Genomic DNA, 16,856 nt, shown 5'->3' on the forward strand with positions numbered 1-16,856 from the left:
TGGAACACCCTCGGAACCACGGACAGACAGACGACAGCCCCGGCGCACCCCGGAGACTGTGCCATGGCCTCTCGGATCCGCCCCTGGGTGGGGTCGCTGCTACTTGGTGGGCCTGGTTCCTGTCGCTGTCGTCGGGAACTCGGGCCTCGATCTGCCAGGCCTCCCGGGCCTCCGTCCGGCTTGCGTCCATCCTCCAGCGGGGAACAGGACAGCGGAGAAAAGGCCAGAGCGCGGGGCATTGGCGGGAACCTGGCCAGGAGACTCCAAAGTCTCGTCCAGGCACCCGCGGACAGCTAGAGTCCCCGCCTGAGCTGGCTCGGATCGGTGCCCCGGGCTCGTTCTAGCCTTGAGGTCCGACACCAGGGTGGGGAGTGAGCACTGCAGACCCACCCGAGAGCCCCGGTTCAGGTTCAGTTCCCCGGCGGGCCGCCTGCTACCGGCAGGTCTCTGGCGCCCTTTAACGCCCAGGGCAGCTCAGTCAGTAAAGCTCAGGGTCGTGGGTTCCAGCTTCCCGTGGGGTGTCGCTGTTTTTTATTTAGCCTTGGGGAACCTGGGCTGGGGACACTGGGGCGGGGCGAAGCCAGCCTGTTAGTGAGCTCCTGCTGTGTGCCTGTCCCTGCTGTCCGGTTAGACTGTGCGCTCCACCAGGGCACCGGCCTGGCGGGGGTTTGCCCCATGTATGTGGCTCTGTGACTGCTGATTGTGGAAAGCGGGCGACTCTCAAGTAGGGTGTCAGCAGAACCCGATTCGGCACCCGGTTCTGGGAAGCTTGTTTTGCGCGGGCAAAAGGCGTGGAATGGAGAGAGAGAGGTCTGAATCTCCGCTGGTTCTGGCTAAAAAAGAGGGAGGCGGGTGGAGAGGAGAGAAAGTTCATCCGCGCGCTTCCCAAGGTCTCTCCACTCCCTCAATGCGTCCAAGGAGGGCCCCGCGCAGGAAGCAGAGGACAAGCTCCCGGCTGAGGGTTCCACTGTTCCCGCCCATGGAGCAGACACGCGAGGGGTAATCGCCCCCTCCTCTGGTTGTCACCCCCACCCCGTTTCCCTTGGTCCCCCTTCTCCTCCCCGCGGGGCTGTTCCACTCCATGGGGGCGCGTGGCGGTCACTGGGGACGCCCAGCTCCCCTGTGCCTGGGAGACGCAGGGGCTCCGGTTCTGGCTTGGCGTAGGAGCTGGAGCCCGGGGTGGTGAGGGCAGTCCCGACGGCAAGCACCCCGAAACCTAGGTGTCAGAGGGGAGGGGAGTTCCTTTGGTTGATGGGTGTTGAGGAGGGTGTAGCTGTGCGGTCCCTAGAGCCCAGATCTAATCCGCCCTCTGACCAATTGCCTGCCACTGTCGGGCCACCGCACCAGATGCTAGCTACACACCCTGCGGCATGCAGGTGCCCGGCTAGCTCAGTCGGTAGAGCATGAGACTCTTAATCTCAAGGTCGTGGGTTCGAGCCCCACGTTGGGCGTGCGTTTTAGGGCCCAAGGTAGCCGTTTAAACGCTCCAGTCTTGGCATCCTGATCTTTCCTGAAGCCTCACATCAACTGAGTGTCTGGAATCACAACATCCTGGGTCTTGGCTGTTTCTACCGCTGACCTCAGGGAGGACCACTCTGTGGGTGTGGCCTATCCGAGGAAGGCGTTTCCCGGTGGCCCGGCTCCAAGACCCTGACGCAGCCACCGGCTGGGTCTCGGGAGGTCCGTCTGCCCAGCTGTAGCAGGGACTCCTCGCACGGTTTGGTCCCCAGTGCTTCCTTCCTTCGAGGAGGACGGCGTCACTGGATGGGGGACGCAGGGATTTCTCCCCACTTTGTGCAGGGCAGGCAGGGGCGGGGGCTGGGCACTCTCGGCGCCCACGCCCCCATTCTCTGCCCGTCTTGTTTCCGGTGTTTTCCCGCACCACCTGCTGGCTCCGCCCGCCCAGTCGTTGGACGCCGTAGCGCATTCATGTTGGTGCCGGGACAGCAGCTGCTGTGGCTCGTTGGCGTGAGGGTAGGATTCTCGCTTAGAGTGCGAGAAAATCCCGCACGAGCCCCTGTCTGTTCGCACAACTACACTGCATCCTTTCGTTTTGCCAAACTTGCCAGACAAGTGATCTGGGTCAGGCCCCGAGATCGCAGCGCCGGGCCAGAAAACCCGACCCTACAAGAGGGAATAAAAGAAATGTTTAAAGGCCTCAACCTTGCTCCTCACTCTCTCAAATGTTTAGTTGGAGTCCTGAGATGCCAGCGCGTGTGGAGAGGACCGGCAGGGCCTCCGCAGGGGCTCCTGTCACGTCCCATCCCAGTCCCTAAAACGATGGACATGCCCGGCGGAACCTTAGCAGCCCCAAGGTCAAGGTCCGGGGATTAGCTCTGGGCTCGTGGGTGATTGTGGAGGGAGGTGGGTCTCCGCAGCGCGAATCCAAGCTTCTGGCCTGTGCAGAGGCCCATGTTCGGCGGCTGGGAGTCCAGGCATGACCTTGACCCTTAAGTGGGGGCAGACGTTTTGAGTTCCAATCCCGGGAGCCGCTTTCGTTAAAGGGCGAAGGTTCCCCCCTTTCAGGGCCACCGTGGGCCCGGGGCCGCGGCTCAGGTCCGATGTCCCACTTTCTGGGCGTCCCGCAGGCCCTGGGACTGAGTGTTGACTTCCATTTCCTGGGGGAACCACTTCCGTCCTTAAAGGGTATTCGAAAACTCTTATGTGTTGATTAGAGAAACACCACTGTCACAGCAGGAAATCTCAACTGGAAAAAGCTCCGGGATCGCCGTTTTCTAATAACACCAGCGAGGGAGGGAAAGTTGAAAGCCACCCTCTCGCTGAAAACAACTGAAAACGCTGGATATTTAAAACAAACTTAAAAGCGTTGAAGAGCTTTCAGGAGAGTAAAGAAATTCCAGGCCAAATTTAAAGGGTTGTGGGAACCCAATGGGGTGCGTGGCGCCCTAAAGCCGTCATCAGTCTGAGGACGCTGGCCAAGCCGGCAACCGTGACCGCCTCGGGAATCTGCGAAAGGAGGCAGAGTCCAGGGCCCGCAGCAGGTGGCGGAGTCCCCACTGAATCTGTGACCCCAAAAGACTAAATCCTCGGAAAACCGTGCACAGAAATGCACCCAGCTCGCCCCAAGTAGGGCCCCCGTTGCTTCAGAAAAGTGCCGCAGGCTGGGGGCTGGCTCCTCAGATGTCGGGACCTTAACCCGTTCCTCCCTCCAAGACTTATGCAGAAGAAAAATCCTATCTCCCAGGCCAGCCGCCACCCCACTCCAAAACCCTCAAGCTGTGGAATCAAGGAAGGTCACCTTTGCAGAAGACAGCCAAAGGGCTTTACATCAAGGCCCAACACTCCACCGCCTGACCGTTCCATTGCTTTCTGGATCCTTTCATCCGAAGGCTGTTTATTCAGCGCCTTCGGGAGCCTGGGATCCCTTCTGGAGAAACCAGACGCGCCCGAATCCACGGAGCCCGCGGGAGCTGAAACCCGGGAAGGAGAGCGCGGTAGGTGGAGAACGTGCAGTCTGCCGCTAGGAGCTCCCGGGGAGGGTGAGGGGTCTTCTGCTTTGCTAACTATGCTGTCCCCTGCGACTTGAAGACAGGTTGGTACGTTGTAGGAACTCAGCAAAATTTTCTTGAGTAAATACTCAACCCATTCTTGGATTACTTTCTGGCCACCAGTAATGAATGACTCCTTCTTCCAATGTTCTCATGGAAGTACCTGCTGTCTGCCCCAATGGCCTAATGGATAGGGCACTGGCCTCCTAAGCCAGGGATGGTGGGTTTGAGTCCCACCTGGAGTAATGTGGCTGTGATCAACTTTACATGTACAACAAAGTTTTGGATTACATAGACATTTAAAATACCTCTAGCATGAGGAAAAATATGTCACTGTCAAACAGAAACAAAAATGTGATAGATGGGGAATATTTGCAACATCAAGAATAAATAAGGAGTTCAAATAATCCATAAGGTTAACTCTTACACATTGGTAAAACAATAACAAGACCACAACCTCATAGAACAATGGGAAAAGGACCCCAACTTTTCAGCCAATACTTGCAAGAGTAGTTTCGTATTTCCCTAATCATGTAGAACAAAGATGCTTTATCTCACCCGTGAGGGAAATGCAAATTAAAGTAAGGTGGAATGTTTTTTTCTCAAGCATCACATCGATGAAAGAAAGAAAGAGCAGTGCATTCTCATGTCTGGCTGGGAACAATTGAAATGTCATTGATTTTTTGGAACACATTCTAGTAAGAGATAGTAGAAGTAAAAACCTCCTTACCCATCAATTCCACTATTGTGAGTTCAATCCATCTTATAGAAGAAAAGTCCCAATATACGTACAGGATATTTTATTGCAGCAGAGTTTGATATGGTAAGGAAACAAGAATGGCCACCAACAGGGGAAGAGTTCACCCTCTAGAGCACAGTTCTTTTCTTTCTTCTTCTTTTATTGTGCTTTAGTTGAAAGTTTACAGCCCAAGTTAATTTCTCATTCAAAAATTTATACACATATTGTTTAGTGACATTAGTTGCAATCCCCACAAAGTGACAGCACACTCCCCCTTTCCACCCCAGGTTCCCTGTGTCGATTTGACTGGTTCCTATCCCTTCTTTCCTTCTTATCCTGCTTGTGGACAAGAGCTGCCCATCTGGTCTCGTATATCTGATTCAACTAAGAAGCATGCTCCTCACGTATATTATTTTTTGTTTTATAGTCCTGTCTACTCTTTGTCTGAAGAGTGGGCTTCAGGAATAGTTTCAGTTCTGGGTTAACAGTGCGTCGGGGGGCCATAGTTTCAGGGGTTCCTCCAGTTTCTGTCAGACCATTAAGTCTGGTCTTTTTACATGAATTTGAATTCTGTTCTATGTTTTTCTCCTACTCTTTATTGGACTCTCTGTTGTGTTCCCTGTCAGGGCGATCATTGGTGATAGCTGGGCACCATCTAGTTCTTCTGGTCTCAGGCTAGTGGAGTCTCTGGTTCATTTGGCCCTTTAGTCCTTTAGGCTCGTATTTTCCTTGTGTCTTTAGTTTCCTTGGTTCTCCTTTGTTCCGAGTGGGATGGTACCAATAGATGCACTTAGATGGCCGCTCGATATAGAGCATAGTTCTACTCTGACACACATGAAGTCTCCGTGAGTCGGAGTCCACTAGACAGCAGCTCATTTTTTTTAAAGGTTTATGTTGGTTATGTAGGCAGAAATAATAACCAGAAGATTATATGGAAACTTGCTTAAACTAAAAAACTAGAAATTTTTGTAATTCTACTTCTTGACCCAGAACATTAAATTTAATTGTGTATTAAGAACCTATTAAAGTAAATGCTTCATCAATATACTACTTACAGTCTGAGTGACGATCCTTCAAAGTGTTAGTATCAGTTGTCATCTACCCTGAATGACAAGGTAGGAAAAAGAGTCATAGAGAATGGCATAAATTTACACCGACTATTCCTAAAGATGGGAGTTCAAACCCACTCAGCAGTACCGCAGAAGAAAAGACCCAGCAATCTGTTTCTGTTAAGATTATAGCCAAGAAAATTCTATGGAGCAGTTCCACCCTGCCCACACAGGGTGGCCATGAGTTGGAATCTACTGAACTCTGTAACACGTGGGGTAGCATGAATTGGAATCAATCTGTCCACAACTAATAACAACAGTCCAAAACACAGCCTCTAGAAACCACTCACATTATCATAATGGTATATTTTCTCCTTTGCAATTAGCAAGCAACCTGTGGCTGATATAATTTGATACTACGTGAATATTCAGTTTCCAACAACCTTTTATCTCTTGCTTTTAATATCCCTTTATGATCTTTGCTTCGATCAATTATTTCATTAGAAGCTGCAAAATGATAATTTCCCCATTCTATCACTTTCTACATTTCTTAATTGGCATTATTCTGTAAAGAAGAGCTTTCCCTGAAGAGCTGGTGATGAAATTCAGATTCATTTTAAGAGAGAGGATAAATGCTTAATTCTTTCCTTTTAATTATTGACTTTTACCTCCAATTAAAGCAAATTTGCTTTAAATCTCTCTCTATTTATAGTATTACTACTGATTCACAGATTTCAGTTTACTTAATAGTTTTAGTCACTTACAGTTGTTATTCTTTTTGACGCTCAGATTGTTCCAAATTTGGCCAGTGGGAGAGTCCTTTGAAGCTGGCACCTGTGTTCCTTAAAAACAAACAAAAAACAACCGTTTATTAACGAGTCTTTATTTTCAAAATGTCCAAACCTAAGAGAAGTTGAAAGAATAGTACATTAAACACCATCTAGAGGTGGTGATTCATTGAGTCTTTTTTCTTCCCCAGAGCTGGAATCAGCCATTTCTCTAAGGAACCCTATTTCATTTTGCTACTATTTCTTGGCAGAGATGAGTGAGCACTTCCAGTGCTGCGTCCATTATTTGAAACACCTCAGTAGGTACTCGGTCAATTCCTGGAGCCTTGTTTTTAACCAATGCCTTCAGTGCAGCTTGAACTTCTTCCTTCATTACCATTGGTTCTTGATCATGTTACCTCCTGAAATGGTTTAATGTTGACCAATTCTTTTTTGGTACAGTGACTTTGTGTATTCCTTCCATCTTCTTTGGATGCTTCCAGTGTTGTTCAGAATCCTTCAAAACTTCAACTCAAAGCTTGAATTTTTTTCTTCAGTTCTTTCAGTCTGAGATATGCACAGCATGTTCTTCCATTTTGGTTTTCTAACTCTTGGTCTTTGCACATGTCATTATAATACTTTACTTTGTCTTCTCGATCTGTTCTTTGAAATCTTCTGTTCAACTCTTTTACTTCATCATTTCCTCCTTTCTCTTTAGCTACTCCATGTTTGTCTTAGGCTAAGTTCTCTAGAGAAGCAAAACCAGTAAAGAGTATAAATACATACATGGAGAGTTATACCAAGGAAAAAGCTCACGTGATTGTAGAGGCTGGAACATCCCAAGTCCATGGATCAGGATAGAGGCTTCTTCCGATTCATGTAGCTGCAGGGGCTGGTGAACCCAAGATCGGCAGGTCAGAGAGCAGGGCTCTGGCTCACAGGCTGTGAAGATTGACAAATCCTAAGATGGCAGCTAAGCTGATAGCTCAAGTCCCAAAACTGGAGGTCAGAAGAACTGGAGAACAGGATCCAGAGAGAGCAAAAAGCCAGAATATCTGTTTATATTCTAATGCAGGCCTCATGCCCAAGCAAATTCCCTTTCAACTGACTGGCTACTCACAGCAGATCCCATCATAGGAGTGATCACATATAAACACTGAGAATCATGGCCCAGCCAAGCTGACATACAATCTTAACTATCACATCGTTCAAGAGCAAGTTTCAGCGACTCTTCTGGCATCCATTTTGGCCTTTTCTTTCTTTCCTGCTTTCATCATGTATGATGTCCTTTATGTCATTCCACAACTCATTTGGTGTTTGGTCATTAGTGTTCAGTGCATCAAATCTACTCTTGAGATGGTCTCTAAATTCAGGTGGGGTATACTCAAGGTCATACTTTGGCTCTGCTGGACTTGTTTTAATTTTTTTCAGCTTCAGCTTTAACTTGCATATGAGCAATTGATGATCTGTCCTACAGTCAGCCCTTGGTCTTGTTCTGACTGATAATATTGAGCTTTTCCATCGTCTCTTTCCACAGATGTAGTCAATTTGATTCCTGTGTATTCCATCCAGCCAGATCCATGTGGATAGTCGCCATTTATGTTTATCCAAACATTAAAATATTGAAGAAAATACTTGTCATCTGGCCCCTTATAAAAATGACTATTGACACAGAAAGATAAGCATATTACACTATTGTCAAATGATATTTCTCCAGAGCAGGGGTGAATGAGCAGACAGTGAAGGATATAAATACCATGTAATAGCTTTGACCTTCACCTAGTGGACATGGTCCCAGCCCAGTGCTTTGATAAGGTTAGGGCTCATGGAATGCTTAATATAAATTACCTTAGTCTTCACAACTCTACAAGGTGCATATTATTTGTCCACTCTACAGATGGTGAAATTTTGTGATTTAGTGAGGATAAGTCACTTACTTTAGACATGTTATCAGGAAGGATGAATCACTGGAGAAGGACATTATGCTTGGTAGAGGGTCAGTAAAAAATAGAAAGACCCTCAATGAGATGGATGGGCACAGTGGCTGCAAGAGTGGGCTCAAAAATACCTACTATTTTGAGGATGGCTCAGGACCCAGCAACATTACCTTCTGTTATACATAGGATCCTTTTGAGTCAGAGCTGACTTGATGGCACCTAACAACAACAACCAAGGTCACACAACGGGTAGAGGTGAACCTAGGAATTGAGTAGAGGTCTTTGTGAATCCACAGATACTCTTATCCCTATACAGCTCCATGTATATTTCCCAACAGTACACCACCCAAGGTTGGGGGAGGTATAAAGTATAGGATTGTTAGTTCTCTTTAGCAGAAGGGTTGTTGCCAGGGATTACCCCCAGGATTGCACCGTTTCCAGTGTTGCCAAGTCCTGGATGACAAATCTTTACTATCAGTGTTAGAAAGAAAGAGCCCAAGGAGGAGAAGGGACAATTGCTCTCTGCTTGTCTCTAATGAGGCTCTTGGGGAATATGGCCACAGTGGCCATGGAGGCTCCTGTAAAGGGCTTACCCTGCGATTCCTCCAAACACCATCCCTGCACCAAGGACTGAGGTTATGCACTACAGCTCCTCATTCACGCATATTTAGCCCTCAAACCCCAGTGTCAAGTCCCCCTTCTTCAGATCCATAACCTCTGCCCAGGTCTGAAGAAGTGAAGTGAGACTGGAACTCCTAGTGACAGTGAAAACTGCAATTCTTCTCAAGTAAGAGTCACACTAGTGGAGACGTCACCAATAATTGCTGGTTGGAGTTAAAAGCCTTATACAGGGGTTCCCCACTAAGTCTTTTAAGTGAAGCCACAGTTCTAAACACATCAGCTGTTCCCTGAGATCACCTAGGAATGACCAGTACATGTCTTGCCTGTTTATGAGTATTTGGACTGTGGGCATCACTAGTTGGCTGAGTTTCTGCCTATACCCTTGGGTTTTTTCCATTTTAATTTTACCAGTTGGACTGAGGCAGCTCAATGGACACAGCCAAGGAGTGTTGACTTATAGCTCTGTAAAGTTTCTGTTAAACATGAACCAAGAAAGAGGCAACAGCAGCAGTGATATTATCATTATCACTTTGGAAGCAGTGATTGATGGATGGCTGATATAATTCTCTGAACACTTGTGTTAAGAATGTGTACCATGTCCAGATTAAAGAGGATGAAACTGAAACTCAGAGAAGTTAAATATTTCCTCTAAGGCAACATCACTGATAATGTTGATGACATCAGTTGACTATATTAAATACTGACAACATGTCAGTCTCTATCATAACCATTGTACATACGTGTTGTCCACTACTCAATAGAAGTCTTAAGGTGTCTATTAATACTTTATAGTGTTTTAAAACATATACTTAAAAAATTCATAGTAAGTGTAGAAAGTTCAAACAGTACAAAAGGTTCTATGGACAAAACCACTGTCACAATCTTTCGAGCGTCCTTCCATAGGTAGTATGGGTGCATAAGTATTTGTATTGATCTTGCTAATGAAGAAATGGAGGCTCAGAGGGGACCAGAGGCTGGCTGAAACCCCCAGAGAGCAAAATGCTAATGACTTACCTATGTCACAGAGAGATTTCCCCTTGTGATCTTCGTAATTGTCCCATCTCAACCATCATTTTTCCAGGTTTTAAAATTTATCCTGTCTTATCTCCATCTAGACTCAGGTCTCCATGCTCATGAGCATGGCAAACCAGTTGAGTGCCCTGGAGTTCCTTCTCCTGGGGCTCTCCAGGCAGCCCCAGCAGCAGTAGCTCCCCTTTGTGCTCTTCCTGAGCATGTACCTGGCCACAGTCCTGGGAAACCTGCTCATCACCCTGGCCATCAGCACAGACTCCCACCTGCACACCCCCATGTACTTCTTCCTCAGCAACCTTTCCTTGGTAGACATCTGGTTCTTCTCCACTATCGTCCCCAAGATGCTGGCCAACCACATACTTGTGAGTCAGACCATCTCCTTCTTTAAGTGTCTCACACAGCTGTATTTTCTCATTGTGTTTGGCAACATGGACAATTTCCTCTTGGCTGTGATGACCTATGACCGCTTTGTTGCTGTGTGCCAGCCCTTACACTACACAACAAAGATGACCCCTCAGCTCTGTGCCTTGCTGGTGGCTGGGTCGTAGGTCATTGCCAATCTGAATGCTCTGTTGCATACCCTGCTGATGGCTCGACTCTCGTTCTGTGCAGACAACACGATCCCCCACTTCTTCTGTGATGTGACTCCTCTCCTGAGACTCTCCTGCTCTGACACACACCTCAGTGAGATGATGATTCTTACTGTGGGGGCTCTGATAATGATCACCCCATTTGTTTGCATCCTGGTTTCCTACAATTGTATTGCTTGTGCTGTCCTGAGAGTCCCTTTCACAAAGGGAAGATGGAGAGCCTTTTCCACCTGTGGCTCCCACCTGGCTGTGGTTTCCCTCTTCTATGGCACCATCATTGTTTGTATTTCAACCCTTCATCCTCCTACTCAGCTGAGAAAAACATCAAAGCAGCTGTGATGTATACAGTGGTGACCCCCATGCTGAACTCTTTCATTTACAGCCTCAGGAACAAGGACTTAAAAGGGGCCCTAAGAAAAGTGATTGGCAGAAAGAGATTTTCTACCTGTTGAAAGTTTCAGCGCTGAATCTCATTCCCAAGCAAAGTTCTTTTTCGCCAGTTGAGTATAAGGTAGCAGTTGTTTTGTCAAAGCTGGTCTGGAAACAAACATATTGCTGGGGGCACAGAGAAGGATACTGTTGCTTGTTACTTATTGGTAGACTGGGATTCACCTGTGACCCTGTCATATATGCAAGGTAGTGAGACTTCTTTTTGATAAGAAACTTTTGAATTATTTTACACCCAAAGTTGTCCTTTTTAGGTGGTGTGTTTGCAAAGCCACATGCTACAAGAATGTTTGAACGTTAGAATCACCTGGGAAGTTTTTAAAATACTCTGTTGTCCAATCCCCAGCACTGACCAGGTAAATCAGAATCTCTGGTTGGGCACGACACTGATAGAGTATGGAAATTCTCGAGTGATTCTAATGTGAAGTCAGAGTCGAGAATCACTGGTCTACCTCATACTCCTTTATATGTCCTCAGTGACAGTCAATCATAAAGGTTAGCTCTCAAAAATCCTCACAAATTAATTTTAACAATTTGATGAAAGAACTGCAGGGTGAAATCTTAGGACTGAAGCGAGTAATGACATTTCAGATGAGAAGCAGAGGCCCTGGTGGGCATTGTGGCCCAGAGCACCAAGAGGTGAAGAAGCACAGAATCGTGGAAACCATTCATGACCATCCGACTTGACCACCAGACTTTGGGGTGTAAGTCCAGCAGTGGTCATATCTTTGATAACAGGGAAATAAATCAATATTCCCTCTGCCCAGACCAACTCCTCTTGCTTTCTTCTCAGGCTCACAACCCCCTCCCCACTCCACATCTTGAAGAAGCCAGTCAAGGGTCACATCCTCCTCCATGAAGCCTTCTTGGCTCCCTTTTCTTGGACTCATGGTTCTGTTTTTCTTTGGGTTGATTGCACATTGTACTATAATTATTTGCCTTTCACCTCTTCCTCCAGCGCAAGGCTTTCCACAGATTATGACACTCTCCAGATCCAAATACATATACTATTCACCTTGTATCTCTAGTGGCCGGCACTGCTTCTGGACCAAAGGCAATAATAACCTTAGGGTGAAAGAAGAAAAGAATGGATGAATAATGTCTTCACTTTTATTTGAGAATGAGTTTTTAAAGTATAACATTTTTGCTCTTTAGAGGTAATACCTACACACTTTGTAAAACCAATAAATCATAAAGAATAAGATTAAAATATCCTGTAACCTTGCCAGTTAAGATAACCATAGTTAGACATTTATGAATAATAGTTTTACAAAAGTTGGCTGCAATCTATTCATATCATTCTGTACTCTGATTTTTCCAGTTCCTTCCCATGTCAGTAAAGATCTTAGAAATTACTTTTTATGGCTGCATAATATTTTGTCACATGGATATAATATAATTTATCCATTTCTAACTATGAACCACTACTAGTGTCTCTACAGTAAATAACACTGCTGCCCATGTCCTTGGGTTTAATTCTTTGTCTACATCCCTGATTATTGTCACTGGTAACCTGAGCATTCTACTTCTCCAGCCTAGAGTAAAAATTAAGGTCATTTTTCCTTTGTTTCTTCAATTACTCTTACCTGATCTCATCTGTCATTTCTAGGAGGGGTCCAGTACTACCTCTTGGTGTCCAAGCTCTCCAGCTTACCCAGTCCAAAGGAGCCAGCCAGTCCTGCTTTCTCTATGGAGAGAGAATATTGAGGCTGGTTAGTAGGATTGCATGATTGCTGGCACACAGTGTGGTTGTTGAACCTTGGTCTTGTTGGATTGCCTGCAGGCCTGTCTGCTGCAGCATTGATGCCAAAGGCCCACATTCCTTTTGTGACTCCACATATGTATTTTTTTACTTAAAAAAAAAAGTTGTTGAAAATATACACAGCAAAACACACCAATTCAGCAATTTCTACACGTAAAACTCAATGACATTAATTACATTCTTCAAGTTGTATAGCCATTCTCATCCTTCTTTTCCGAATTACTTCCCACCATTAATATAAACTCACTGCTTCTCAAGATTCTTATCTAATCTTTCTCAATATTCTTTTTCTGAAATCTTCTTAGGCTAAAATTATCCAGTGTTGGTGTTCATTATTTGCAACTAAGAACCCTTACAGAAATATGCTGAAATGTAGCCAATCACCAGAAAAGGACTAAAACCCGGAACTAGAAAACCGGGAGGGTTTTCTCTGAGTAATAGCATCTCCTGTCTGTGTGTTTGCTTCTTCAGCTCTTCTCTGCTCCTCAGTCCATGGGCAGTCAGTGGGGGAGGCAGAAGAGGGTTGAATGTACACATTCCACCCAAGCCACAGAGTGATATGGTCTGCCTGACCCTCAATCCCAGTTCCAAATACCCTGTTCCAATCAGCTATGAAAAAGGGGGAAGGGATGTAGGATAAACACGATTACCGGGCTCCCACCACACTGACTATGTGGATTAAGGGCTTCCACTCTGAGAAAAGGCTAAACCATATGGGTTGGACAGATATCCCAAAAGGGATCTAAATCACAGCATGCTGGCCTCTCCTTGAGACAAACCCCCTTCAGACTATCCTTTATCCCAAATGGTTTTATGGGCCAAGTCCAGCTTTGTAATGTATTCCCAACATTCCCATCAGCAAAATAGAGAATACAGGTACCACTAGACATCTTTAAAGGTGACCACACATGAGAAAGCAAGGGTTACACAGAAAACACAGGAATAGCCCACGTTCTGAATATAGGAAGTGAGAAGGAAGAGTGTTTAATAACTGAATTTCCACATCTATGGGCACAGAACCAGAAGAGTAAGGTGATGAGGCTTGAGGACCTAAGAATTTTGTCTGGGATTTGTCTCCACCAAGGTAGTTTCATGTTTAATATCTTCAGGCTTTGACCCAAAAGATACGCTTAAGCCGTAGATAATCTTTGTCATCATTGTTTGGTCCAAAGGAGCCAAAAGGTAGGTGAGACAATTACTCTCCTCTTGTCTCTAACGAGGCTCTCAGGGAATGTGGTCCCAGTGGTCATGGAGACACCTGTAAACGCCTGCTTTGTGATTCCCACAGACATCCTTCCTGCAGAAAGGACTAAGACTATGAACTCCTGCTCCTCACTTGCTCAGGACCTGCCTATATTTCCAAGACTTTCCAATTCTCACAATAAGAGAAGCATTGGCCAGTTATGCAGAAGTGAAGAATGCATGATAGCTACAGAACCAACCTTCACCAGGTAAGATTACAGCAGGGGAAACATTAATTTTTGTTTATTGAAACATGAGTTCTTCTAGATCCAGATAGCAATAGTAGGAGTATTGCACCCATCAGCTACACCCTGTGGTAAACCCAGTAACAGCTGTTTCTCTTGTCTCTGTAGGCACGACTAAGGACTTGGGGGGTGGAAATTGGGAAATGTAAGCAGAGACAGATAGTCAAAGTTGGACTGTGTATAAGCCTTTGTGTTTTTCAATGTTAAATATGCAAAATAAGTGCGAGTCATTCCAGTAGGAATCGCATTAGGATTGAGTGTTGGAAATTAGGTGTATAGTTGCGATGGGTTGATTCTATCTTAGCAACACCATTAACTCATTTGCCAGTGTGGCTCAGCCTGGAGCTTGATATGTCATATTTTAACCACCCGTGTCTAGGTTTCTGAATTTGTTGTGTGTAAATTTGGTTCTATGCCCATGACAGTGGAAAACCAGTCGAGTGTCTCTGAGTTCTTCCCCCTGGGGCTCTCTAGGCAGCCCCAGCAGCAGCAGCTCTTCTTGCTCTTCATGAACATGTATCTGGCCACAGTGCTGGGAAACGTGCTCATCATCCTGGCCATCAGCACAGACTCCTGCCTGCACACCACCATGTACTTCTTCCTCACCAACCTGTCCTTCGTGGACTTCTGCCTCTCCTCCACCATCGTCCCCAAGATGCTGGCCAACAACATACATGGGAGTCAGACCATCTCCTTCTTTGGATGTCTCACACAGCTGTATTTTTTCATTGTGTTTGGTGATGTGGACAATTTCCTCTTGGCTGTGATGGCCTATGACTGCTTTGTTGCTGTGTGCCACCCCTTACGCTACACAACAAAGATGACCCCTCAGCTCTGTGCCTTGCTGGTGGCTGGGTCGTGGGTCATTGCCAGTCTGAATGCTCTGTTGCATACCCTGCTGATGGCTCATCTCTCATTCTGTGCAGACAACACGATCCCCCACTTCTTCTGTGATGTGACTCCTCTCCTGAGACTCTCCTGCTCTGACACACAACTCAATGAGATGATGATTCTTACTGAGGGGGCCCTGATAATGATCACTCTGTTTGTTTGCATCCAGGTTTCCTACATTTGCATCACCTCTGCTGTCTTGAGAGTCCCATCCACAAAGGGAAAATGGAAAGCCTTTTCCACCTGTGGCTCCCACCTGACTGTGGTTTCCCTCTTCTATGGCACCATCATAGCTGTGTATTTCAACCCTTCATCTTCCCATTCAGCTAAGAAAGACATTGCAGATGCTGTGATGTACACGGTGGTGACCCCCATGCTGAACCCTTTCATCTACAACCTCAGGAACAAGGACATGAAAGGGGCCCTAAGAAAAGTGATTTATATTAAAACATTTTCTGTTCAATAATGACATGGACTCCAAATATCATAAAGGATACTAGTTTTTTTTTTCTCTCTTCCCTGATACCTAGCAGTTGTCCATTCACGTATTTGTCTTGGGTAATGAAACCCTTGGTACTGACTCTTCAAGTTAAAGAGGGGAAGAGTCATCCTTTAACAAAATGACTGAACTATTTCAACTGCCAATGACCTCCAGCCAAAACCACGAGCAACACAACTCTTGCTTATTGTGTTTATTACTCATTGCAACCAGAAAGGACACAATGGAGAACCGTGGGACTTCTCAGTAGGAAGGTGTTAGAAAGGTTTTATAGGATTTGAGTGTGGGCTGATTTGGGTTAAGATTTAAGGAATCAGGGCTTTGACCTGGATTAGATGTTGTGAGACATCATGGGTAATTCTTATTGGGCATGTTTTAGCTTATCTACAAGGAGGGAAGACTATAGGGAGACGGAAGCAGTAATTGGTAAGGAATCAGCCATCACTCACTGATATAGTCAGCATGGGGATGTTTGGTCATTTCTGTGGCTTTGACAATGTTTATGGTTTTGTGTGTGTTCAGGTATGACCACAGTGGTCTTCTTTTGTCTGGATCCATCATGGTCACAGAGTGACGTTGTCTGATACTGATGTTCTGTGAATCTCTCTAGGTTCAATTAGGGCTCCGGGAAGTCCTAATTCTGCCAGGCATTTGAGCTAATTATTCTAACGTTTTAATCTGAGCTTTATGTATCATACATCATAACAGCAGGAATATAGGTAAGTTAAACAAGAAAGAACTATATTCCTCAATCCCAATGCCCAATCATGCCAACTTCAGCTTTTTCTTGTCTTCTGTCAATATGCTCAGGTATTTGTACATAGATTCTAATTAATATCCTGGTTGTCTACATGTACAACAGAACGAAACACTGCCCAGTCCTGTACCATCCTCACAATCACTCCTATGCTTGAGCCCATAGTTGCAGCCACTGTGTCAATCCATGTCATTGAGAGTCTTCCTCTTTTTTACTGACCCTCTACTTTACCAAGCATGATGTCTTTCTCCAGGGACTGATTCCCCCTGATAACGTGTCCCGGTGTATGTGAGATGAAGTCTCTCCATCCTTGCTTCTAAGGAGCACTGTGGCTATACTTCTTCCAAGACTATTTGTTCGTTCTTTTGGCAGTCCATGTTATACTCAATACTCTTTGCCAACACCATAATTCAAAGATGTCAATTCTACTTCGGTCCTTCTTATTCATTGTCAAGCATTCACATGCACATGAGGCGATTGAAAACATCATGGCCTGGGTCAGGCCCATCTTAGTGTTTAAGGTGACATCTTTACTTCTTAACACTTTAAATGGGTCTTCTGCAGCAGATTTGCCCAATGCAATGTGTCCTTTGATTTCTTGGCTGCTGCTTCCATGGGTGTTGATTGTGGATCCAAGTAAAATGAAATCCTTGACGACTTCAATCTTTTCTCCGTCTATCATGATGTTGCTTATTGGTCCAGTTGTGAGGATTTTTGTTTTCTTTATGTTGAGGTGTAATCCATACTGAAGGCTGTAGTCTTTCATCTT

General features: G+C 45.7%; 1 protein-coding gene, 1 non-coding gene and 1 pseudogene across 2 annotated transcripts; all 3 read left to right on the forward strand.

Annotated features, from left to right (window-relative positions):
• Positions 1-1,378: 1,378 nt before the first annotated feature.
• On the forward strand, positions 1,379-1,451 carry TRNAK-CUU (transfer RNA lysine (anticodon CUU)). Its single transcript has one exon. It is a non-coding gene; the product is annotated as a tRNA-Lys (tRNA).
• Positions 1,452-9,749: 8,298 nt separating this feature from the next.
• On the forward strand, positions 9,750-10,696 carry LOC105756108 (olfactory receptor 1361-like; annotated as a pseudogene).
• A 3,656-nt stretch (positions 10,697-14,352) lies between these two features.
• LOC105756133 (olfactory receptor 1361-like) lies at positions 14,353-15,297 on the forward strand. The gene has a single exon (XM_012554682.2). It carries the CDS (start codon positions 14,353-14,355, stop codon positions 15,295-15,297), a length of 945 nt encoding a protein of 314 aa, XP_012410136.2.
• The last annotated feature ends 1,559 nt before the right edge of the window (positions 15,298-16,856 follow it).

This window comes from Trichechus manatus, unplaced genomic scaffold, assembly GCF_000243295.1.
Source record: "Trichechus manatus latirostris isolate Lorelei unplaced genomic scaffold, TriManLat1.0 scaffold00024, whole genome shotgun sequence".
Taxonomy (NCBI): Eukaryota; Metazoa; Chordata; class Mammalia; order Sirenia; family Trichechidae; genus Trichechus; species Trichechus manatus.

Bases quoted from the DNA above. Each gene is read 5' to 3' on its own strand.
- LOC105756133 (XM_012554682.2), top strand. From the start codon at position 14,353: ATGCCCATGACAGTGGAAAACCAGTCGAGTGTCTCTGAGTTCTTCCCC.